At 44.9% G+C, this 25059-nt stretch overlaps 3 protein-coding genes and 1 non-coding gene across 6 annotated transcripts in view; 1 reads left to right on the top strand and 3 right to left on the bottom strand.

Annotated features, from left to right (window-relative positions):
* The window catches only part of CCDC136 (coiled-coil domain containing 136), a 29772-nt gene extending 29640 nt beyond the window's left edge, over window positions 1-132 (bottom strand). Inside the window, exon 1 of the mRNA XM_005868921.2 lies at window positions 76-132. The gene's annotated coding sequence lies outside the window, so the exon portion shown is untranslated. The remainder of the gene's footprint in view (window positions 1-75) is intronic.
* Window positions 133-3951: 3819 nt separating this feature from the next.
* TRNAP-AGG lies at window positions 3952-4023 on the bottom strand. The gene has a single exon. It is a non-coding gene; the product is annotated as a tRNA-Pro (tRNA).
* Window positions 4024-12347: 8324 nt separating this feature from the next.
* Window positions 12348-16339, top strand: OPN1SW (opsin 1 (cone pigments), short-wave-sensitive). 2 transcript variants are annotated; one of them, XM_014541833.1, is made up of 5 exons: window positions 12348-12706; window positions 12998-13166; window positions 13509-13674; window positions 14294-14344; window positions 15429-16339. In XM_014541833.1, the coding sequence occupies exons 1-5, from the start codon at window positions 12352-12354 to the stop codon at window positions 15546-15548; spliced, it is 861 nt and encodes a 286-aa protein (XP_014397319.1). In that variant the 5' UTR covers window positions 12348-12351; the 3' UTR covers window positions 15549-16339. The 2 variants fall into 2 exon arrangements, with proteins under 2 accessions (XP_014397319.1, XP_005868982.1); XM_005868920.2 differs by having other exon boundaries at window positions 14294-14533.
* A 281-nt stretch (window positions 16340-16620) lies between these two features.
* The window catches only part of CALU (calumenin), a 37868-nt gene continuing 29429 nt past the window's right edge, over window positions 16621-25059 (bottom strand). For both annotated transcript variants that reach the window (XM_005868918.2, XM_005868919.2), the window contains exons 6-7: window positions 20177-20376; window positions 16621-18966 (exon numbers count right to left, since the gene is read on the bottom strand). In XM_005868918.2, coding sequence (XP_005868980.1) covers window positions 18862-18966; window positions 20177-20376 — 305 coding nt within the window. In that variant the 3' untranslated portion in view covers window positions 16621-18861. The remainder of the gene's footprint in view (window positions 18967-20176; window positions 20377-25059) is intronic.

Here is a 25059-nt window from a genome sequence, read left to right as displayed (position 1 = left end):
GAAGACCTCCTCTCCCACCGCCCTGCCTCCCGCCCTGGCCCCAACCCCGTGGGCCACCAGCCCCGATGCACGCACCCCACGCCTGTAGCCGCCTCGAGTGGGAACTGCTGATGTTCCCTCTTGTAGATGTGGAAGCCCAAAGGGCTTGTTTCAGTGATTCAGTTATTCACCCGAGGACTGTCTGTCCCCCAGGCATCTCTGCGGGTCTCAGCAGGGACAGAGCGGCGCGCACGTAGGAACAGGGGCGTCCCGGCGCCTCCAGAAAAGTATTGGAGGTTCCTAAGACTTCCCAGTATGATTTCACGCTTAGGGAGTTAAATGTTGCCCAATAACGATAACGTTGCCCTATAAGAGTCTCCCTCCCCTCCCCTTCCTCTCCTCTCCCCCTCTCCTTCCCTTCTCCCTCTCATCCCTCTAGCCGAGCGCTCTGAGAGATGATGGAGACTTCATTTGCTCCCCAGAGATCAGGATTCCACTCCATATCCTGTGGTCAACGTGATCCCGTCGGGGAAAGGTTGTTGAAGTAGCCCACCCAGACCCTTCCGGAGGGTCGGCTGCAGATAGCAGACCTGCCCAGACTTGGGGAGCAGGACAATTGTCAGGGAGGGAGGAAGGGGTTGGCATTGGGAGGGTGGGCGGCAGAGAGCTCTGGTGACTGACAGCCTAGTGCTGCAAGCCCCGTGGCTGTGTGGTTTGCCTTAGTGCAGCTCCTCGTTCTGCCTCAGCCAGGGCGGTCAGCAGCTGATGTTCACCGCTGACCTTTCGACTGATGGAGGGAAGGTCAAGGGAGGACGTTGTCGACTATGACACCTGGGGTCCAAGCGCTCCTCGGGGAGCTCTGATCCTGAGTATTAAGACTAGTTTCTCCCTGGCTCTTGGCCTGCAGGTCAGCTTTCACCCTCAATTAGGAGGGCATTCAGGGAGATCCGAACCAATCTATTCTCAGGACCCAAATATGGGCAAATCCTGGCCAGACCAGCACTGGGTTGAGGATGGGGTGGAGGGGGGGTGGGCAGGATTAGGGGGCAGGAGGGAAAGGTTCAGCAGCTATGGGGGGAAGGGAAGTGGACCAGGGCCCAAGGATGCAGCTCCCAAGTGCCAGCAGAGGTGGGGGTGTCAGGTGATTAGCTGAGGGAGATGATCTAAATTAATCCTTGTAATCCCTGGACTCAGGACTCAGCCTCCCTCCTAATCCATCCCAAAGCTCATCCTCTCAGGATTGATGCAACCATTTATCCCCCTTTACCCTTATTTCTAAATGCCTAGATCCCTTTGTTAGAAGGGGGAAAATGTAAATCTATTAAACATGCAGAAAAATACAGAGATACAGTGAATAACAATGAATATCCACTGAAATCCAATTTCTGTTCATTTCTTGCCATATTTGATTCAGAGATAGCCCTTCTAGTTATAGTTTTACAGTTTTATTCTCTATGTATATATATTCACAAACACTACAGAATATTGACTTGTGTTTAAAATCTATCTAAATGGTATTATACCGCATACATTATTCTGCAAGCTTTCTTTTTTCTCAAAAATGTTTTACATTTATTCATGAATTTTAACTTCTGAATACAATTTCATTGTTTGAATATACTGGTACCACAATTTATTTATTCCTCTTTCTGCTAAGGGGCATTTAGAATGTTTCCAGTTTTCTGGGTTATAAACAATGCTGCCATGAACAGTGCTATGGGTGCCTCCTTGGCATATATGTAAGCACTTCTCTAAGGTAGATACGTAGAGGTAGAATTTCTAGGTCAGAGAATATGTGCTTAACGTCACTAGTTAAACTTTACTAGTTATTGCTACAGTGCTCTAAAAAGCTGTTTGACCAATTTACATTCTTACCAGTGGCTTTCTGTGCTTGATTAGATTCACTGACATAAATTTCTCTGCTCACCATGCCTTCTTGCATTCCACGCCTTCCTTCTTGTACAGTATATCCTTTGGTGGCATTTCAGTGAAAGTTTTCAAGTGGTAAACATTCTGAGCCACTGTCTTAAAACTTCCTTACTTCACACCATTTAAGTGGAAACTTCGTGGGCAGAGAATTTGAGGTTGTCAGGTTTTTCTTGATCTTTTGAAGATATTTTATTTTTTTCTATAATATTTTGTTGCTAATAAGAAGTCAGCCAATATAACTATTATTTTTCTAGGCAAACAAGCCTTTTTTTTTCTTGTTACTTTTAAGATTTTTTTCTTTTCCTCAGTATTCTGCAGTTTTGCCACAATGTGTTTATAAGCTCAGGACTCTTCAACCTGAGACCTGTGTTTTTCTTCCATTTTGGAAAATTCTTAACCATTATCTTGGGATATTACATTCCCCCCATTCTTCCTGTCTCTTTCAGGAGCCCCTATTTTATACTAGAGGCCCAGTGCATGAAATTTGTGCACAGGTAGGGTCCCTAGCTGCTGCCGGCTGCCCACCAGCAGCCCTTTGTTCTGCACCACCCCCTGGTGGTCAGCGCACATCATAGCAAGCTATTGAACTCCAAAGGGGACACTTTGCATATTAGGCTTTTATATATATATATCTCATTCTTTCCCTCATGTCTTTTAACTATTCTTTCATATTTTCTATTTCATCACCTTCCCTCCAAATTTTGAATGATTTCATCAGCTCTATCTTCCAATTCACTAATTCTCTTTCCAACTGGGTCTAGTCTACTGTTTAATACATCATTGAGTCTTTAATTTCAATGATATGCCTTTCATTTCTTAATGTTTTATCTTTCCCTCTCAATAAGCTGCTTTTTTCATAGTCCAATATTTTTATTGTGGTTTATTTTCTTGTGTTTAATTTTTAGTGCTTTTAAGTATACTTATTATATAGTGTTTTTCTATTACGCACAGTTCTGGGAGTGTTAATTCTTCTGTTTGTTGTGTCTGCTGACTCTTTCTTATGGTTGATTACTTCCTTGTCTAGTTTATAATATTTTATTGTGAGCTCTTCTATAGCAGGTGTGTGTGTGTGTGTGTGTGTGTGAGAGAGAGAGAGAGAGAGAGAGAGAGTGTGTCCCCCATATGTTCTGGCCTATGAAAACATTCTTACAGAGCTCTTTCTTGCTTCTGTGGGGCTGTGTGGTATTCCTAGGGATTTCAAGAGTCCAAAACCAGATTTCTGTTTAACTTCTCTGCTTGAGAATCAGCATCAATCAGATAATGTAAATCCGGATGCAATACAAGCATTTGCTCAGACTCGGGACTTCAATCTCTCAGGGCTTCTTTTCCTTTTCTCTGCTTCTGTGGACTGGTGTGTGTAGTTTTTAGTTTTTTTTCCACGGAGAAGGTATATCTTTGATGTTCTGAGCTTTATGCAGGGGGTCCAGCCCCAGCGCCTTATCTCTGGTGGGCTGAGGCCACATATCCCATAACCAGAAGCATTAAAATGCAGCTTCAGGTCCCTGTCTAAACCCACCATGGCCACTGGGACAGCCTCCTCTCCTCTTTTATTTGGTTTTGTCTTCCTTCCTTAAGTCTAATATTTGGGTTTCTTTTTTTTAAACTAAATTTTTGCAATTGTCCATATTTTAATTTTAAAATTCTATTTTATGCAAATTTGTGTGTGTGTTTGAGGGGGGCTGGGTGAGGAGATAGCCACATTAATTCAGTCTGCCATGTTGCCAGAAGTTCCACTCTGGATTTCCTGTGTTGTTATTATTATTCCTAACAATCTGTATGTCTGTAAAGTGCACTATAATTTGCAAAAAGATTTCGCATAGTTTCTCTGAGAAATAAGTATTACTGCTCCCATATTGCCGAGAGGAAAACTGAGACTCAGTTTTGAATCTTAGCTTTTGGACTTTGAATCCTGTGCATTTCATAGCTTGGGTTTTACACGGGGACCTAGGCCATATATGTGCTTCTACTCCAGAAAGGGCAGGCAGTATATATGTGTGTGGTCGGGGTGGGGAGGGCAGAATAAAAATAAATCCAGGAAAAGCAGGGCTCGTCCGGGATTTGAACCCGGGACCTCTCGCACCCTAAGCGAGAATCATACCCCTAGACCAACGAGCCTGTTATAGCTGCCTCCTGCCAGATGTGCCTTTCCTGCCACATCAGCTTCAGCCATAGTGTGTGGTTTCCAGAGGTGGCTTCTCTTTTCCAGGCTGGCTCCCAGCCCAGGCTGGCTGCACGCCCTAGGCCTCGCTCTCTCCTGCTCCTCCCCGTCGCACTTCAGGGCTACACAGAAACCCGGTACTCTAGGCAGGGCCCCTCCTTACCCGTGATCAGTCTCCCCAGGGCTCCCACGTGGAGTTCCTAGGGTGCTGCTGGGAAAGGGCAGAGAGGAAGCCAGCCTCCAGCAGCCACCACTGTCCAGGGAAACCCAGGGCTCAGGGAGCCTGTCTGGCATCTCCTGCACCAATGACGAACCAGGCTTCTGTCTTACCTCAGGATCAGGCCACCAAAAACCCTCCAAACCGAAGAGCCCCCTGGGTGTGGGTGCGGGAGGCTGCCCAGGTCACCTTCACTGTGTGAAATTTGCTGAGTTATTCAGTTTCTTCACCTGTCAGTTGGGGAAGTAACACCTGCCCTGTCTGCCTTGCAGAAGGTTTTGAGGATCCAGGGAGACAATGTCTGTGAAAACGCTCTGTACACTGTAAAGATCTATAAAGGAACCGGGTTATTATGGTGGCATCATGAGGGCCAGGGGAATACACAAGAGGAAAGCTGCCACTTAATGCTTACGATGGGCTGGGGCTCCTGGCTTTACAGATCCTATTTCACCTTCTAACAACCTGGTGAGGCTGGTGCCAGCCCCAATGTAAGAAAAAACTTGCCTAAATTTAGCTTAGAAGAGGCACATTTATTTCAATGGAAGCCTGTTTTAAATTCAGTTCACATTGCTACCCAGACTTTCTAGAAAACCAAAGATGGGGATACGTACATCCGGTAAATACCCTCCCTCTCTCCGCTGCCCATCCTGCCCACGGCCAAGGGAGGCCTGGTGGGGGCCCTTTGGGCTGAGAGTTTCCCAAATGGGAGTGGCTGGGAGGTCAGCCTCAGAGAGCGGGGCCTTGTGGGAGACTCACCCATCACACCCAGGGACCCTGCTTGCTCCCAGGGGAAATGTCCTCCCTGAGGCTGGGAGTTCCGGGGGGGCAGAGACCTGTCTTACTGGCCTTTGGTTCCTGCCCTGTGTTTAGCACTTGGCAGCCATGCTGACAATACAAACGATTTCCCAGCATTTCGGTGTAAGCACTTTACCAGGTGGATCTCATTTCATCCTCACAGCACCACTTAGCAAATGTCTGTGGAATGCACGGATGAGTAAAAGTCAGGAGTTTGCACACAAAAAGTCGCTAGTGCAACAGATATTCAGGTGAATCCTCCTCCCTTGGCTTGAAGTAGAAACCGTAAGCCTGAAGACACACTCCCACCCGCCGTCCATGTAAGCAGGCTTCCTACTGAGCCAGTCCCTCTCTTGGATAAGCAGGAAGAATGGCCCCACCTTAGAGAATGGATTGGCCAGCATTCCTTTCTACCCAGGGGGTAAAATTTCATTATCTCCACCCAGGAGTGTCTGGACCAGACAGTTGGCTCTGCTAACTAATCATGGCCGGAGAAAAAGGCGACAGCTCATCCAGTCTAAAGCCAGAGTCTTTTTTGGGTAGCCGTTCCCCAGCTTTAAAGTGGCTTATAAATAAAAGCACACTCAAGGCGTTGTTCCATTACCTCAGCAGACATTCCCTGCATTGTTCATCCTGGTGGGTGTGCCAGGGAGTGAGGTTGCTCCCAGCAAGGGCTCCGAGGGGGATTTGACTGAGAATATTTCAGGGCTGAGACCAGCGTTGGGCCCCAGCCAGTGCTTCCCTCCAGAGGTGCTGCTGGAATTTGGGGCAGGATCCTTCTTCTTTGTGTGGCCTGTCTGGAGCAAGGTTCTGCCCACTGAATACCAGTAATCATTCCTCTGTCACGGTGTCAGCCATAACCCCCACCCTCCCCCCCAACACACACACACACGCACACACACACACACACACACACACACACACACACGCTTCCTGGTGTGGGCTTCCGGGGAGAGGAGTGCTGCCCTGGTGGAAACCCCTTAGCGCCGACCATGCATTCTCTTTCCAGGTTAAAATGACTGTGGCCTTGCTCTAGGGGCAGTGGTTCTCAACCTTCCTAATGCTGCGACCCTTTAATACAGTTCCTCATGTTGTGGTGACCCCCAATTTCATTGTTACAAATTGAACATAATTAAAGCATAGTGATTAATCACAAAAACAATACGTAATTATATATGTGTTTTCCGATGGTCTTAGGCGACCCCTGTGAAAGGGTCGTTTGACCCCCAAAAGGGTCGTGACCCACAGGTTGAGAACCGCTGCTCTAGGGGCAGTGGGATTTCGGGCCCAAATGACTTCTCTCTGCATTTAAAAAGCCACCAATGGAATCCTCTGGGGAGAATCTACTTCTGAGACTTTCCCCCCATCATGAGGGTAGCTTTCAGTCAGGCGAACCCTTGGATGGTTCCTCATTTTCACGAGAGCATGTCAACCTTTTTCTTATCTCTTATATGGAGAGCCCCACAGGTCAGAGGTTAACAGGCAACATTGTCACAACACACCATCTCAAGCCACTGTGAGCACCTTAACAAAGACAATGAAGAGACTGAAATGGTTAAAGATTTTGCTTATCTTCATTCAGTCATCAATTCAAATGGAGACTGCAGCCAAGAAACAAAGAGAAGGCCAGAGACCCCAGAAGGGCAGCAATGGAAGAATTAGGAAAGGTCATCACGAGCAAAGATGTGTCATTGGAGACGGAGGCCAAGATCATCTGCACCCTCTTATTCCAGTTACTATGTATGGATGCAAAAGTCGGACAGTAAAGATAGCTGATAGGAAAAGGATTGATTCATTTGAAATATGGGGTTGGAGGAAGGCCTGGGGGAGGGGACGGGAGTGGGGTGAAGGGGATGAAAGGGGACATCTGTGATACTTTCAACAATAAAGATAAATCAAAAGAAAAAATAAGTATGGGATTGGAGGAGAGCCCTGTAGATACCCTAGACCAGGGGTGGGGAACATCCGGCCCATGGGACCTTTAAAGGCTGAGAAATCATGTGGTCTGACCCTGCCAAGGCATTAGGGATGAGTTAATTAAATGTTTGACCAAATATCACAGGCTAATTTTTAAGTTGATAATTTGTATGGCCCATGAATGATGTAATAAATATCCAAATGGCCGTTGGCAGAAAAAATGCTCCCCACCCTGCAAATTAAGCCTGAAGCATCACTGGAAGCAAAAATGACAAAACTAAAGCTGTCCTACTTAGGGTACATCATGAGAAGGCAGGGTTCTTTGGAAAAGACGATAATGCTAGGACCCAGCAGGCAAAGAGGGAGATCAAACACAAGATGGACCAACTTCATAAAAGAAGCCAGAGGCATGAGTCTGCAGGAGCTGAGCAGGGCTGTTAAGGACAGGACATCATGGACATGGCTCATTCATAGGGTCACCAGAAGTTGGAGCCACCTCAACAGCATGTAGCACACACATCAAAAACACAGCAAAGCCCGGCCAGTGTGGCTCAATGATTGAGCATCAACCTATGATCCAGGAGGTCATGGTTCGATTCTTGATCAGGGCACATACTCGATTCACAGTAGGGGGCCTGCAGGAGGCAGCTGATCGACGATTCTCTCTCATCATTGATGTTTCTCTCTCCCTTTCCCTTCCTCTCTCTGAAATAAATAAAAACATATATATATATATATCCAAAAGTGTTCTGGCAGGGTAGCTCAGTTGGTTAAAGTGTCATCCTAATATGCCAAGGTTGTGGGTTCGATCTCTGGTCAGGGCACATACAAGAAGCAACCAATGAATGCATATATAAGTGAAACAACAAATCAATGTTTCTCTCTCTCTCCCTTCCTCCCTTCCTCTCTCTCTCTAAAATCAATAATAAAAAAAGAAAACAGAGCAAAAAGTGGACACCGGTTGCTTCTGGAGAGGGGAACTGGGTGGCTGGGAAATAAACTTACTGTTCACCGTATATTCCTTTGTACTAGTTGAATTTTTGAGCTCTGGACGTATATAGAATTCACTCAAAACAGAAATTACATTATTACAAAACTAAGCAGAGAGAAACAATAGAGAGAATAGGGAGAAATGCATTTCAGAGAGCTGAAATGTCCCCTGGATCAGAGCAGCCCAGCAGAACTGGTATCGGCCCCATCCTGATGGTTCTGGTTTATGTCCACTTCCAAACTGTGCTTTGGGTCGAGTCCCTATGGAGGGGTAGTAGTCAGGAGCTGGCCCAGTCCCGTGAAACTGGGATGTCTACTCAGAGCAGTTGTTGGGGACATGGTTTATTTGATCACACCAGCGTCTCCTTCGTGAAGTCCCGAGGGGCCATTACTGTCTGTCCTACTCCCAAGAACAGTTGGTTTGCGTTTGCTTTTTGGACACAGCATTATGGAAATGAGCAGCTGCTGGAAAGCACACATGTGGTCCATCCTCAGGGACCTCACAGGGTGGTCACTTTCAGTTTCATTCCTGTCTCTTGAACTGTCCACTGTTGTCCCTTTTCTTTTGCTCTGATGTCTGATGCATGATTTCCTGTTGTGTCCCCTATATGCCTGCAACCTCTCTTAAACTATTACTGGAAATAAACTATTCCTGGAATAAGCTCCTAGAAAATAAGGGGGAACCCTGAAACTCTTCAGAAAATATGCTCTTTTTCTAGAACTTTTCTTTTTTTAGAATGAAAAACGACTTTTCTCTTGACTGTTCTCCATTCAGTTCTGGGCATTTGTAAGTCTATACCAGTGGTTGGCAAACCGCGGCTTGCGAGCTACATGCGGCTCTTTGGCCCCTTGAGTGTGGCTCTTCCACAAAATACCACGTGCGGGCGCGCACGTACAGTGCGATTGAAACTTCGTGGCCCATGTGCAGAAGTTGGTTTTCGGAAACGAGATAGATGAAACAACTATACAAGACGAGTATGGATGGGAGAGTTGGAAGGGGTCGACCTCAGCGAACGTACCTCAATCAGATTGAGGACGTTTTTAGCAAAGGCCAGCTTAGGAGTAGCCTAATTAATAACAATGTACCTACCTATATAGTTTAAGTTTAAAAATTTTGGCTCTCAAAAGAAATTTCAATTGTTGTACTGTTGATATTTAGCTCTGTTGACTAATGAGTTTGCCGACCACTGGTCTAAACCAATGGTCCTCAGCCAGCGGGGAGGGAGGGGAGCAGGGAGATTTTGCCTCTCAGAGGACTGCTGTGTCTGGAGACTTCTTTGGTTAGCATGACTGGGATGGCGGTGCTGCTGTCAGCATCTAGTGGGGAGAGGCCGGGGAGGCAGTGAAACATCCTGCAGTGAGCAGACAGCCCCGCGACAAACAATTGTCTGAGCCGACACGGCAGTAGTGCTGTGGTCGGGAACCCTGGTCTAACCATACTTAATATGACCTTCTGTGAAGCCTTGGTGTATTATAATGTTCCTAAATTAAAAAGTGACTTTAAACCTGAAAAGGACACTATATATGTGAAATAGACTTTAAATGTCTCCTGTTTTTATGTCATTGCCCTCCTTCTTTACCCCATGCTTCCCTCCTCCTACTCCACGGCTTCGATGACTCTGGAGATTTTTGTCCCTTGCTTAGGTGCCAGTGAGACTCTATGCCAGTGATGGCGAACCTATGACACGCGTGTCAGAGGTGACACGTGAACTCATTTTTTTGGTTGATTTTTCTTTGTTAAATGGCATTTAAATATATAAAATAAATATCAAATATATAAGTCTTTATTTTACTATGGTTGCAAAGATCAAAAAATTTCTATATGTGACACGGCACCAGAGTTAAGTTAGGGTTTTTCAAAATGCTGACACGCCGAGCTCAAAAGGTTCGCGATCACTGCTCTATGCTTATCTGCCCCTCTTAGCTGGGGCTGGGTTGCCCCTAACTTGGACCCATTTCCTCTATTTATCTGAAAGAGAGAGAGAGAGAGAGAGAGAGAGAGAGAGATCAATTTGTAGTCCTACTTATTTATGCATTCATTGGTTGCTTCTTGTATGTGCCCTGGCCAGGGATCAAACCCACAACCTTGGTGTATTGGGTTGACACTTTAACCAACTGGGCTACCCTGCCAGGCCTGTCCTTACTTCTGAAGTGGGTGGAATAGGGTGAGAAGGGACTGTCTGGAAGGGGATGGAGAGGCCAACGGGCAGCCACCTGTCCTGGACAGTGGAGTAAGAAGGCCTGGTGTCTTCTCACCACAACATTTTGGGCGGAGCCTAAGCCCAGGGGCTGCCCTTGCAGGCTCCTGTCAGAACCATTGGCCGAGGCGGGCAGCTCAGCAGAGCCCAGCAGACAGACAGCTGAGGCTGACTCCCTGCACTCAGCCAGGGCCGTGTGCCCTGTCCAGGGTTAGGCACTGCAAACACTGCCTTCAGGAGTGGCCTCTGTCTGGTCCAGGTCCCAAGGGCCTGCCAGGGGAAGGGTTGTGCTGACTCAGACAATCTAGTGGAGGCCAAGGGGCCTTGCAATTCCCAGGCCCTTACCTTAGCTGGGTCTCTGCCAAGAACCCCACCTGTGGGTGAGTGTCTGTGGGGAGTGTGTGTGTAAAAATGTCAGTCTTTCAGAGCGGCTGACAAGTCTCCATCTAGCCTTTCCAGCTCGGCATTCACGGGACATAGATTTTAGTCGTAAGGTGTGGCATTGTGGGAATTTCAGATGGAAATGCGGGTGTTTGTCCAGTGTCTTTCGCTTGGCGGGAATCGAACTCAAACTCAAATCTCTGCTCAGTTTTCACCACAGCTCACCCTTTTCCTGGGGTCCTTGGAGATGCTCCCTGAAGAGCTCAGCAGGCAGCCTAGGATTTGAGGGGCGTTAATATGCGGATTTGAAGGCTTCCCGCTCTGTGGCCTCCTTCACTGCAGGAAGCCCACCTTCCACTTTCTGTGGCTCTGGAGCCCCAGACTCTGTCCTTGGACTCTTCAAGCCAACAAAGGCTGTTCCTTGTCATTTAGACTGAGGGGTGCCCGGGGGGGGGGACCCATTTAAATGTAGTTGGCTTCTTTCACCCAGGTGTCTGGGTGCTTTACAGTGCTTTCAAGTAGTTGTTTTTCCTATTTTGTCCAGAGTTTATAATTCTTGCCTCTGGTGGGGAATCATCAACTATATACTACTCTGCCATTACGGGCCATCCTTTCACTCTAACTTACCTATATGGAAGGTGTGTCACTTTCATCTATGCATTTATTGCGTGCTGGGGTGGGGAAGAAGATGCAGCCCTAAGGGCTGACGTGCAGTATTGAGTGCAAGTGTAGGTGGGGTTTACAGCAGAGCTGGCATCACTGGGGTGGGCTTCACAGAAGGGGTCTTGGCCAGTCAGGCTGTGAAGGCCGGGCAGGACGTGGGCGAGCGGACGGGAGAAAAGACTGTGGCAGCTTGGGCACTGCTGGGCTAAGGGCAGAGACAGGCATGAACATGGTGTGAGAGGGACAGTGCTCCAACCAACCTCAGCCTGGCTGCGGGGGTCTGAGCAGGAAAGGTATACTCTCTGGGCAGACTCAACGTGGAGAAACAGAGGCCGTCGGGATGCTTTCGACGGACCCCTTCCATGAAGGCTGTGCACTACGGTGCTCCCAGGACATTCCCCGTTCCCCGTCCCTTCCTGCAGCCCCAGGCTGGTTCCAGGCGGGTTGAGAGCCCTTGATCTCTGGAGAGGGAGACTTAGGGGCAACCACCACCAAGGGGCAGATGGGATGCAGACATCTAAAAGGAGGGAGTGGTGCCAGAAGCTAAATCGAGTGGGTGCCCTTGAGAGCTCCATTCAAAGGGAAAATGAAAGAGTGGTGGAAGCCCTGGCCGGCGGGCTCAGTTGCTTGGGCATTGTCCTGGGCACCGAAGGGTTGCCAGCTGCCAGGGTTTCAGGCTCAACTGCATGTGGGGAGTGTGCAGGAGGCAGCTGATGGATGTTTTGCTCTCACATAAATATTTATCTCTCTTTCCCTTCCCCCCTCTCTAAAAATCAATAAAAAATCTTTTAAAAAAAGTGATGTAAGCACCTTTACTAAGTATGGGCCAGCATCTCCCAGGCTCCGTGAGCTGACTCTTGTTCACCCCAGTCCCTAGTAGTGCATGTCCGGATTCTTTGAGCCCAATCTTTTATCCTCTGAAGGACACACAATCGGCTTTGGGGCTGCAAAAGGAGGTTTAGGTGGGGGTTTGGGGGGGTCTCTAATCCCAAACTTTGTCCTTAGGAGGCTTAGGATCAGCGCTGACCATTCAGGGAACCCAAAGTGGCTTTGGAGGCTGGGTTCTCCGGTGAGGTGGGGGGAGGGTAATCTATAAGAGGAATGAGACGGGGTGGGGGACCTCCATGAGCAAAATGTCAGGGGAGGAGGAGTTTTATCTGTTCAAGAACATCTCCTCGGTGGGACCGTGGGACGGGCCTCAGTACCACATTGCCCCAGTCTGGGCCTTCCACCTCCAGGCAGCCTTCATGGGCTTTGTCTTCTTTGCAGGGACACCACTCAATGCCACCGTGCTGGTGGCCACTCTGCGCTACAAGAAGCTGAGACAGCCCCTCAACTATATTTTGGTCAATGTGTCCCTGGGGGGCTTCCTCTTCTGCATCTTCTCTGTCTTCACTGTCTTCATTGCCAGTTGCCATGGATACTTTGTCTTCGGCCGCCATGTTTGTGCCTTGGAGGCCTTCCTGGGCTCTACAGCAGGTACTGCTGGGGAAGGGGGCTGGGGGAGGCAAAGGACATTGAGCTGGGATTGGAACCAGGGACCGGCCTGCAGACCCGGAGTGCAACCCAAAAGAGGAGTCTAGGGGAGTTTGGTGCTCTTTTGCATATTGGAATATAAAGCCTGGACTAGAAAGTTGACCCACTGCATCCCAAATTCTATCCCACCCATTAGTCCAACCCTGTCTTCCCGTGCTTGCCCCACTCTGTAATTCACTCCGTCTGCCAGGCGAGGTGGGCTGTCTACCCGATTACCTTCACGTCTCACCACAGGTCTGGTAACAGGCTGGTCACTGGCCTTCCTGGCCTTTGAGCGCTACATTGTCGTCTGTAAGCCCTTTGGCAGCTTTCGCTTCAGCTCCAAGCACGCACTGATAGTGGTTCTGGCCACCTGGACCATTGGTATTGGCGTCTCCATCCCACCCTTCTTTGGCTGGAGCCGGTGAGAGCCCAGGGCAGTGATGCTGACATTGCTCAGAGCTGAGGGTGGTGTGGGTGGAAAGAGTTGGGTAAAGCTTCTTTTTTATTTCTAATTTTTAATGAACGGGTGGAGTAGGTGAGAGAAAAGGCTGTGGGAGACAAATCCTAAAGTCTACTCTTCAGTTCAAATTGTTATACCCTTCGCTGGTGAGCACAGAAAGCCCTTCCCGCCCAGTCAGTGGGCATCCCCTGGGTTCTACATGGAGACCCCAATGCAGGAATCTCGGCTCCCACTCCACATCCTTGTGGTGGCCCCCGCAGTGAGCAAGTGCCGTCCAGTGGGTGAGTGTTTGGTCCCTTACAGGTTCATCCCCGAGGGCCTGCAATGTTCCTGTGGCCCCGACTGGTACACCGTGGGCACCAAATATCGCAGCGAGTACTATACCTGGTTCCTCTTCATCTTCTGCTTCATTGTGCCTCTCTCCCTCATCTGCTTCTCCTACTCTCAGTTGCTGGGGGCCCTTAGAGCTGTGAGTGGCTTTTGGGAGGGCCAGGGGACTCCAGGTGAGAGGGAAGAGTGGGGGAATGTTCTAGAACATATCTGGAAAAGCCATAGCCAGGTTAGAGTATTGGCCTGCAGACTGAAGGGTTCTGGGTTCAATTCTGGTCAAGGGCACGTACCTCAGTTGCAAACTCCTCCCCAGACAGGGCCCTGGTCGGGGCTCATGCAGGAGACAATTGATGTGTTTCTCTCACATAGATATTTCTGTCTTTCCCTTTCTCTTCCACTTTCTCTAAAAATCAATGGAAAAATCCTCGGGTGAGGATTAAAAAAATAATAATAAAATAAAAGCAAAGAAGGAAGTGGGGATAGGCAGAATGATGAAATGGCATGAAGACTAAGGTGGAGTCACCCCTGCTCAAATATAGATGTCAAGACATGCATGTGATCCCTTCCATTGACCCAGACCAGAGCCGCCTCCATCCTGGCTTCCTCACGGAGGGAGAGCCATGGGGACTAGGCCAGAAACTGGGGCAGAAGAGAAGCAATTAGAGCAGATGCCCCCCCTGATAAAAAACAAAAATCCTCCAGAGATCTGAGAGTTGAGGGCTGGGGAGAAGATATGGTGTTCTCTGTGCTTTTCCCAGGTTGCTGCCCAGCAGCAGGAGTCGGCCTCGACGCAGAAGGCTGAGCGGGAGGTGAGCCGCATGGTGGTGGTGATGGTGGGGTCCTTTTGTCTCTGTTATGTGCCCTATGCTGCCCTGGCCATGTATATGGTCAACAACCGTAACCACGGGCTAGACTTACGGCTTGTCACCATTCCTGCCTTCTTCTCCAAGAGTGCATGCGTCTACAATCCCATCATCTACTGCTTCATGAATAAGCAGGTAAAGTTCCCCATTCACGTTCCTGTGAGACCCTAGTCTGTAAGACCTGGTTCTTGTCACCAATGACTTTTAACTCCGAGTACCTTAGACTGTACTCCAAGGGTTAGGGGTGAACAAGGGAAGCCACAGAAACACTTAGTAGCCTAGGAAGCCCATAGAAGCACAGGGAGGAAGGTGTGGTCATCGAGACAGTATCATAGAACCCGGGGAAGATAGAACTTGAGCCATAAAAATTGAGTTGCTCCAAAGGACAGGATAAGTGAAAAGGTTTTCTGTTTTATTGAAAAACTGATAGCTCCCTTACATTCTAGTCCTTCCAATTCAGTTCTTAATCCTTTCTTGTCCAACTGCTAGGCTGCAGGAGCATGTGTGGAGCACAGAAATCACATGCATAAAATCTAAAGCAGCTTATCATCTGAAGGTCCCAGGTGGCCTATCCCTCAATTCCTAAATCTAAGCTCTAGGAGAGTTCCTGTCTTGAGAATTATCTTATTTCTTCAGTCCCTGAGATGGATTCAAAACGAATGTGAATCTGGATGGAAACAGGATTGGCAGTCCTTTCCCCAGCGGAAGGACCTTCTAGGAAGGGGGAGGGTGGGTGGGTGGACCTACTCTAGGGCTGCTTCTCACAGTGCTCCTAGGAGGCAGGCAAGTTTATGAGTTTCCCCAACAGTGAGTTGGCCAGAATGTGTAGGATTATGTAGACAAGGAGCGAGAAGTCCTGGACTGGAATCTAACCAGTCTCAGAACTGGGAAGATATACTCAAAACCACCTGAGGAGATCCTGGGCATTATTTGGGGATACAAAAGAGAAATTTCTTCCCATAGTTCCTGATGTTATCTCCTGTTCTGGTCTGCCGAGGGGGCTATCTCCAATTCTGCCCTTTCTCTCCAGTTCCGGGCTTGCATGATGGAGATGGTGTGTGGGAAGTCCAGGACAGATGAGTCTGACATGTCCAGCTCCCAGAAAACGGAAGTTTCTACTCTCTCTTCTAGCCAAGTGGGCCCCAGCTAAGGCGCCATATTGGACTATTTGCAGCAATTAGGATTTTACATTTAAGGAAATTTCTACTTTCTCTGCTAAAAACCAAACTACTAACCATGCAGAAAACAGATGGGAAGGGGCGTGATGACCATTTGGGGGGATCGATTTTCCGTTTCCCTATTATTCCCTTCTTCCCTACAAAGCTACCGTTCCAGCTGGGTCCATCTCGGAACACATCAAGCCCTTTGCAGCAACCATGTTTCTACTAAGTGGCAAGATTCACAGCACTTGCAGACTCATCTCTACAGACAAGGCATCTATAAAGGAGTGTGGTTGGGTTCTCAGTGTATGGGTAACAATTACCTCCCTTTTTAGTAACATTTTCTCCCTTCTGCGATGATACATTCTGAGAAAACACCTTAGAAATGGGAGAGACTTAAAGAAAAAACAAATAAAACCTTCAGTAGACCCCAAATGTGAGTTTGAACGAATTTCTTTATGCTGTATCGTATATGCCCATCGTCAGTATAGCTCTGGCAGCAACAGCCAGGTCCATGGGCTCGAGCCAGCATGGCTCACTCCAGGTGTTTCCCTTCCCTCTCTCCGCCTATTTGGCTAAACCAATATATCTATCTTAAGAGGTGTATTTTACCAAAGTTAACAGTTTAAATCACTTTATGTTCTCAAAATAAAATTGCACATTTTGGTATCATTTATAAACCACGCCAAAATGTTCAAAAAACTGTTTTACCTTATATTTTATACTTCCTCTTTGAAAAAGATTCTTTTTGAAATAAAAATCAGGATAAATGTTGTGTGTACATTCGGGAGTGGCTTGTGTTTGGTGTCAGCTACCTATGTAATGAGCAGTTATACGGCCTAAGGGAAGAGAGAGGGATTACAACTGCAGTGAGGACGATGAGGGATTTCAGGAACAGGAAGAGAAGAGTAGCCAATTTGGAAGAAGGCAGTGACTTCTCTGGTTGAGGAAGGGGTATATAACCTTTCCAGGAGAGCTCCTTTTCTGACATTTTAGAGCACTCATAATTCCGAGCAAGCATTCTATTTCTTAAGTGAATAAAGGCCACACATACTCCACAACGAATGTAAACAGTTTTATTTAGAAACAGATAGGTACCTGTTTGCATTATAGAATATAAAACTTGGTTTACACTCTATAAAAAATAACCAACATCCAAATTCAAGAGAGCTAGCATTCACAGGACACACAATATGGGTGTGCAGCGACTGTCCACCAGCCCCAGGCTTGATTTAAACCAAAAACATAATCCAGGGGGTCATTCGAGATTTGAGTACAACGCTTGCTGCTGAGCACCCAGCAGTCGCTGTCTCAGCAGATGAAGGTTTGCTTTCTAAGTGTGACTGTAACATTAGGCCTGGGTTCCCTGCCCTGTGAGCTGCGAGGCTCCCCTGCCAGTCCTGATGTGCTCTAACGAAGCCAGGGTTGGTGGCATATTAGTTATCTCTGGTCTTCTTAACAATAAAAATGGGGAATCTGGAAGGCAGAGAATTTCCATGCCCCTTATATGGGGATTAAACTTAAAAGAGTATATCCACTCTCAAGAGCTCAATGCAAAGGCTGGGGTGAAGTTACATGATATCTGGCTTTTCACCAGGCCAAGTAGCCCACCTCAACATGATCATGGAAGACCGAAGGATACACCTAAATTCAGGTTATAATAATCACCCAGCACCACCCAAATATAATCCAGAAAGATATATGAAATAATAAAGGTTAGTTATATATATTTATCTTAGTAACCTGAGGGCTAAAAACTTGGAATACAATAAATTCTCTCAAAAGAGGTCCATCTGTATGAAGGGACCAAAAAGACAGCTTGTGTTATGTAAAACAGGGGTCGAGTGAGTTGGGAACAGGGGCCGGTTTCTTCAGCTCTTTCTACAAGGTGTCTCTCTTTGATAAAGACTGGCAATCTGTTGATCCAAGATAAGCTTTTCGTTTGGCAGGGGTGGTGGGGGGACAGGGAGTGATGGGTCAGAGGCAGGAAGGGTAAGCAACGGTCCTCAAACCAAAGAGCCCTCTCTGCAGGCCTCTCAGCTTCGAGTCTGACTCAAGCTCTCTAGTTGACACAGACACGGCCTGGGAGTAAGTGGTTAGCATTCTGAGGTATGAGGATCCCTGGTAAATTCAGCAGCATGTGGTTTTTAGAAACCGGCCCACAAAATAAAAACACTGCAACACTAATACTGCTATTTAACCACTGTCTGAAAGAGAAGAAAAAAAAAATCCCCACTACATTGGGAGGCTCTAAGCTTTCATAAAAGGTGGTCCAAAACAACTTCTCTTTATCTTAGGGTTTCTTAAGAAAGTCCTCATTCAGTCATCATTTCTCTTGTTAAAGGCACTTTCAATGACATGATTGGCAAGAAGCACAATTTAACCGCAGTGAAAGCAAAATTAATTCCTGGGAACATCTGGGGAATAGGAGCCAAATGGGGCACTTACAGTGATTCAATAGGCAAGACAGTCCTGAGCACTTCAACAGACACACACCCAGAAAAAATAGTGTGCCCTGAAAACACTTGTATTTTTCCTTTAGTTTTCCAGTTGTTTCTATGTATAGCTCTGTAAAAAGATCACATTCAATACTTGATTTTCAGGACACTGGCCCTAATGCTTCCGACCACAGCTGTGCTTGACAAAATTAGCAAACAGCTAGTCCTACAGGGAAGAAAAAAAAATAGGATGAATAAAATCAAGTTGAGCCAAGCTTTCTTACAGCACAGGGCTCTGTCCTTGCCTAGATAATGCCACGATCAGTTGCTGAACTGAATAAAATATATGGCCCCTACTATTGATGAAATACACTTTTCAATAGGCAAGATTATCATTTTTCTAAATATAAAGAGTGGGGTATATTTTCTTTCTTTTTTCCTCTCTTCCAAACATTTCTTAATGATTTCAGGCTTAAAAAAGTAATTAAGTCATAATTACAAAAATTACATGGTAAGGGTTGAGAAAGAGTGAAGGGCTAATTTTTGCCTATGAGTTGAGGATCTTAATCCTGCATATCATACTCCCAACCAAAGAACAAATACAAAAATAAAACACCATGTTATACATAATACAAAGTGTAAATCTACAAACACAAGTGTACTAATTAGTTGTTCCTCAGAAGCACAGTTTTCCTCCTGTCCCTCAGCGAGGAGAAGGAATGGGGACGGGATGGTTTTCGTTATGTTTTTTCACGTCTTAAAAAGTTTGTAATAACAGTCTCAGTAGCGCAAACAATTTCATGTGAAACCAGAAGCTGTAAAAATAAATTATTTTTGAAGAAACATGGGTTCCTCTGTCTGCAGCTCAGAATTCATCATGTCGTACTAAGGCCTCACCAAAATCTGTGGCCTGGCTGCCCACAAATAAATCATACTTGTCAACAATCTCCTCCTTGGTAAGCTTGCCATCCTGAAATTAGAGAACAGTGAATTGAGGCAGATATATTTCCCATTCCAAATTTAGAAACACTACTATAGATCAACAGTGGTTTGGCAAGATTTAAGATTCTAATTCCCAGTAAATGATATGTGAACTATACCCTCCATTCCTGGCCTGTACACACACACACACACACACACACACACACACACACACACACACACACACGCAATTAATACCTTTTTCTTATCAAGAAAGTTAAAAGTGGAAGGCTAGAAATAATATAGCTCAACAACTCAACGCTAGAGATACAGGTTTCTTTAGGAGAGAATGCCCCCCTTTGGAGCAAAGGTGGACATCTCCTACATAGGGTAGATAGTAAAGAACTGGGTGAAATACTTCAGAATGAATCAAGTCACTGCCTAACAGGAACAACAAAGTCTGCAAATATCAAGCAGAGTCCTCACCTCCATTATGTTCCAGCTACCAATCAGATTCCAGGCACAACCCCAAATGAAGGCTCAGATACTCATCTAAAAAATTATCTAGGCCACATTCCCAAGGGATGATTGCATGAGTTTCTTTTTCTTACAAACCTCACAGGACACAGCACCTGGCTACTGAAGTCTGTGAGTAAGACCTCAAAACAGACTGACCCTTAAAAAGGCTTCATGACAAGAAACTGCTTTTGAAACTGAAGATTAGCCTAGATAAAAGAATGCTCAGATACTAAAAATCCCTAAATTTGGATGGGTAACACCACTCTTTTAATGAACCAAATACCTCAGATAATTGATTAAGGACAATATTAACAGGCTCCAGAAAAAGCTTATTTATAACCTCATACAAAGGACTTAATTCTAAAAAGCATATTTGATTTAAGAAGGAAATAACCAGCTTTGAGTAGGCAAAATGAACCTGTAATTGGTAAAAGAACAAAGTAAAAAAGAAAAAAAAAGAGAGAAAAAAATTTCCTGGGGATCCATAGAGAACAGATGATACATGCCGGGCATGTTATATACAGAGGTTCTTTTCTGAAGCCTAAATTCCTCCAATGCTATGTACACTGGGCAAAGGGATTGCTGCCCCGTAAGCTTTTAATTACCAACTTTAGGTTGGTAGCAGACTTAGATTAATTAAGACCACAAATGCTTTATGTACCTTAATCGGGATTTTTTAGGCAATCCCCCAGGAATAGACTTCCATCACTGCTAGATTGTTGGGGCCTGGCCAGACTTACCTTATTTTGGTCTGACTCATAGACTAGGTGCCTGGCTTCTGCTTCTGCATGATCATAGTCTGATGGGAGAATCCAGTCTTTGGTCTCTTCCTTGTCCATCTTCCCGTCTCGGTTCTTATCTCGAAACTCAACAAATTGTTCTCTCTCTGTCTTTACCCATTCTGGTTCATCAGCCTTTCCATCATGGCTGTACATGTCACCTATGTGCACAGACATACACAGAAAAGACGGATTTGCCCTTTTCCCACGACTGCTCCATGCTAATCTGATCTACCCGTCCTTCCTCATCCAACTGGAACCTAACAGCAGTATCTTAGAGAACTTAGAAAATAAGGTATTTTCCTGAATCTTAATTGATCTTGCAACAAGAATATTTCCAGCTATTGCTTTTGAGTGATATGAAAGCAAAGAGAGCCCTTATCTTAAAAACACAACAACAAAAAACACTGTCCAGCCGGTATGGCTCAGTGGTTGAGCTTCGACCCATGAACCAAGAGGTCAGGGTTCCATTCCCGGTCAGGGCACATGCCTGGGTTGCAGGCTCAATTCTCCAGTGGGGAAATGGGCTCAGTAAATGCACACAGGCATTTATTTCCTATGTGCTGATGTTTCTATCTCTCTCCCTCTTCTCCCTTCCTCTCTGAAAGCAATAAAAACATATTAAAAAAGAACAAAAACACACACACAAATAGCCCTAGCCGGTTTGGCTCAGTGGATAGAGTGTCGGCATGTGGACTGAAGGGTCCTGGGTTCAATTCTGGTCAAGGGCATGTACTTTGGTTGCAGGAGCCTCCCAGTCTGGGCCGTGGTCCGGGAGCAGGCAGGAGGCAACCAATCAATGTGTTTCTCTCACATCGATATTTCTGTCTTACACTCTCTCTAAAAAAAAAATCAATGGGAAAATATCCTCGGGTGAGGATTAAAAATAATAAATAAGTAAGTAAATAAATAAAGCATAAATAAAGAGAGATGATTAGCATCAAGAAATATAAAGACTTTTACAAGACAGTTGTTTCCTACATTCCACTTTACTCAAGGTAACTAATTAAACCTGACCATTGGCTTTAGAAAAGTGCTGTTCTAAATTCTCAGAAGTGTGTATTATGAGCCAAACCTGTCTCCAACCAATTATTAAGTATATTTTAGAATGTATCTCTAAAATAATGGGCATTTTCCTATAGAGCCCAAATGCCTTCATCACATTTTACAAAAACAACTTTTTGCTATTATCTAATACCCAATTCAAAGTTGAATCTCCAAATTACTTTTTAAAGTTGTTTAAATTATTTATATGAATATGGTCGGTACAAAGTGGCTACAGTATTTAAAATGTCAATATATACAAAGAGATTTTTCTATACAACTGTTTAAACTTCTATTTGAATATTTTAGATGCCAATTTAAAAATGTATAAGGGGATATTGTCTGTGAAAATTCTTTTAGGAATTACAAGAGTGAAAAAGTCTGAAGACTCCTGAGTTATGTGACAACTAAATAAGGGTAGGTACACTTCAATTAGGTATGGGAACACACCACGTAGAAGTTTAAATAGTTTATAGTACTTCTAAGCAAAGGTAGTTATTTAAGTGTGATAAAGGTAATTTGTATGCTGGGACCCACAAAACGAAGGCTGTCCCAGTGGCCCAGCCCATGACACAAATCTAACCTAAGTCAGCCAGTACTTATAGGAAATGCCTCACTGCCATGGAAACCTAACCTACATCAATCACAATCTCCAATTCAGCTTACCTGACTGACTCTCACAAACAGGACCTCTAGTATAAGGAAATCCCTGACCTTCTAGTCAATCCTGTCCTTTCGGTGTTGCCTCTTCCAATGCTCTATAAACCTCGCTCTTGTGCTAAATCCCTCAGGAAGAGTGCTCCACTGCTTGTGAGGCACTGTGCTAGCCCAGAACATAGATTGTTTTCCCTTGAAGAGAGGACATTAAACTCGTTACTAAATTACTTTATGTTTGTCATTTGACACTTGGTGCAGTCATTTTTTCTGAATTTGAGCAAGGTTAAGAGTAGAACTACTCTGTTCTGCCTTAACACAAGAAGTAGTTCCTCAGAGCAGGACTTGCCAATCACCCTCCTCCCCCCATGATATAGCGTATTCAGAAAATGTAGGATCTGTATGACCCACTGGGCTAGCGCCCTGCCCTAGCTCCCCTGAGGGTCAGAGACTTTTCACAGTATACAGATTGGGAACTTGTGAATTAGAGAGTGAATAAATGTGACTTAGAAGACATATTAATAGAAGCTAGAACATACAACGTAATGTAAGTGCATTTTAAATCTAAATGAGTAGAGATATGAATAATACTATTCAATTTTCTATTAAAAAAGGGTTCAATCTAGCCCTGACCGGTTTGGCTCAGTGGATAGAGCGTCGGCCTGCGGACTCAAGGGTCCCAGGTTCGATTCTGGTCAAGGGCATGTACCTTGGTTGCGGGCACGTCCCCAGTAGGGAGTGTGCAGGAGGCAGCCTCATCGATGTTTCTAACTCTCTATCCCTCTCCCTTCCTCTCTGTAAAAAATCAATAAAATATATTTTAAAAAAAAGGGTTCAATCTAAAGGATATTAAGGAAGTACTAATTTTTTGAGATTATGCTTTAAAAGTTCTTAGGAACACACATGTATCCTAAAGAGATACATAACCAAATATTTACCAATGAAATGATGATTGGGATTTACTTCAAAGTAATAAAGGAGGTAGGTAAAGAAGTGGATATGGATTTGAAAGGATTAGCCATGGGATGAAGGCTGTTGGGCTTAGGTTCACGGGGATTCATTATATTATTCTATCTAATTTTGTGTATGTTTGCAATACTCTGTAATAAATTTAAAGAATAAAAAAATGTAACTGAAGACTTTTTATTAATGATAATAAGAATCAAAGACCATTTGTTTCTTTAGGATCTCTCTCAACAGGACAGCACATCCCTAGAAACTGGAAGATACTGGGAGACTTTCGACTTTACAAAGCCCATTATCTGGGTGTAATAGTGTTAGCATTAGTTGATGATTTGCAAAAGAAAGGAACATATACATAGTCAATAAGGCAGTAGTTTCAAGACACAATTCCTTTGTCCTTGAATCTATGTGATAGGAAAGGAGACAAAAATATCTCATTTGGCTAATTGCTTGATAAAAGATGGTATTAACAGTTATAAAACCTAATTGGTCTCATCAGGAATGAGTCCCTCAGTTTTAGCAATGTTGATAAGATGGCAAAAGCCAAGAATAAAAAGATAAAATATTTAACAGTAGAAAACATCAGCTTTGAAATGTGCTCAGTAAAGGCACACAAGCATTTATTTCCATTGTGCTGATGAACTCCACCAAGAACAAAAAATCACTTCCAAAAAATGTCCCAGGTTCCATCGCTTATCCTTCTTTCTCTAAAAAACTCAAAGTACATCATTGAATCTTAGAAAAAAAATAAAAAATGGTACATTTTCAAGGAGTAATTCAACTGATAACTCTAGAAAATACAGTAGCAGGTATAATTAGACAAAATCTGAGTAAAGGAATGATTGTTCAATGCTGTTTCAGTGACAGGTGATAGAGGTAGGGTTTAAGTCTCCCTTTCACGCTTAAAATAAAAAATTAGAGAACTAAAGAAATACTGGCTTATGAAACAAACTGCGGTGCACTAAATTAAGTTACTATGAGTAAATATAAGAATGTGAAATATAAAATTACCTAGTATCTTTCAAAATGGAATGACATTTGTAACAAAGATATTTGTAATTATCTTTCATCTCTTCTCCTTTACTAATCTTAATTTCCATCATAGTGATTGGGAAACAATTTGCTCAAGAGAGGCGGCTTCTTTTTTTAAGGCAATGGAGAAATCGTGAAATTATTCCGAGGATAATAAAAACAGCTGTACTTTGGAGAAATCAGCCTTGAAGTACACGTGTAGCATCAAAAACCCCCAAAACAAACAAAAAACAACCAACCAAAAAAAACCTTTTTAAAACAGACAACTACAAGAAAAAATGGCAGAAAGGAGAAACTTTAAAAAACAAAAAGAGAACCTAAATGGAAAATCTGAAATGAACACAGTGAAAACAAAAGGCTCTAAGAGGAACCAGCAATCCTGGCCCCTTATCCACCTGTCTCTTTTATTCTATTCCCTATCTTCTCCTGGGTTTCCTTATGCCAGTCTAGGCTCCCTCAACTCTTCACTGTCACTTCCACAGGGCATCTGGGATGTACTATATCAGTGCTGGCCTATATGGTAGCCACTGGCCACACGGGACTATCGAGGACTTGAAATGTGGCTGGTCCTAATTGAGATGTGCTGTAAGTGTGAAATACACTTTTATTTTATTTTTTTATATATATTTTATTGATTTTTTACAGAGAGGAAGGGAGAGGGATAGAGAGTTAGAAACATCGATGAGAGAGAAACATCGATCAGCTGCCTCCTGCACGCCCCCTACTGGGGATGTGCCCGCAGCCAAGGTACATGCCCTTGACCGGAATTGAACCTGGGACCCTTCAGTCTGCAGGCTGACACTCTATCCACTGAGCCAAACCGGTTAGGGCGAAACACACTTTTAAAGACTCAGTATGAAAAACAAAAACCCTCAATAGTTTATGATAATGTTGAGATTGTAATATTTGGTTATATAAAATATTATTGAAATTAATTTCATCTGTTTATTTTTTTAAAAATATGCTTTTATTTCTTAAAATATACTTTTACTAGAGGCCCGGTGCACAAAAATGTGCACTCGGGGGGTCTCTCAGCCCAGCCTGTGCCCTCTCGCAGCCTGGGACCCCTCGGGGGATGTCTACCTGCTGGCTTAGGTCCGCTCCCCGGGGGATCAGGCCTAAGCTGGCAGTCAGACATCCCTCTGGGAGCC

Source organism: Myotis brandtii, unplaced genomic scaffold (assembly GCF_000412655.1).
Source record: "Myotis brandtii unplaced genomic scaffold, ASM41265v1 scaffold280, whole genome shotgun sequence".
NCBI classification, from domain to species: domain Eukaryota; kingdom Metazoa; phylum Chordata; class Mammalia; order Chiroptera; family Vespertilionidae; genus Myotis; species Myotis brandtii.
Note: the sequence above shows the minus strand (reverse complement) of the source record. Positions and strands in the feature narration are given on the sequence as shown.

Coding starts and splice junctions, on each gene's coding strand:
- OPN1SW (XM_005868920.2), top strand. CDS start 12,352: ATGAGCAAAATGTCAGGGGAGGAGGAGTTTTATCTGTTCAAGAACATC. Junction 12,707..12,997: donor CTTCCTGGGCTCTACAGCAG/GTACTGCTGGGG, acceptor GTCTCACCACAG/GTCTGGTAACAGGCTGGTCA. Junction 14,534..15,428: donor ACTGCTTCATGAATAAGCAG/GTAAAGTTCCCC, acceptor CTTTCTCTCCAG/TTCCGGGCTTGCATGATGGA.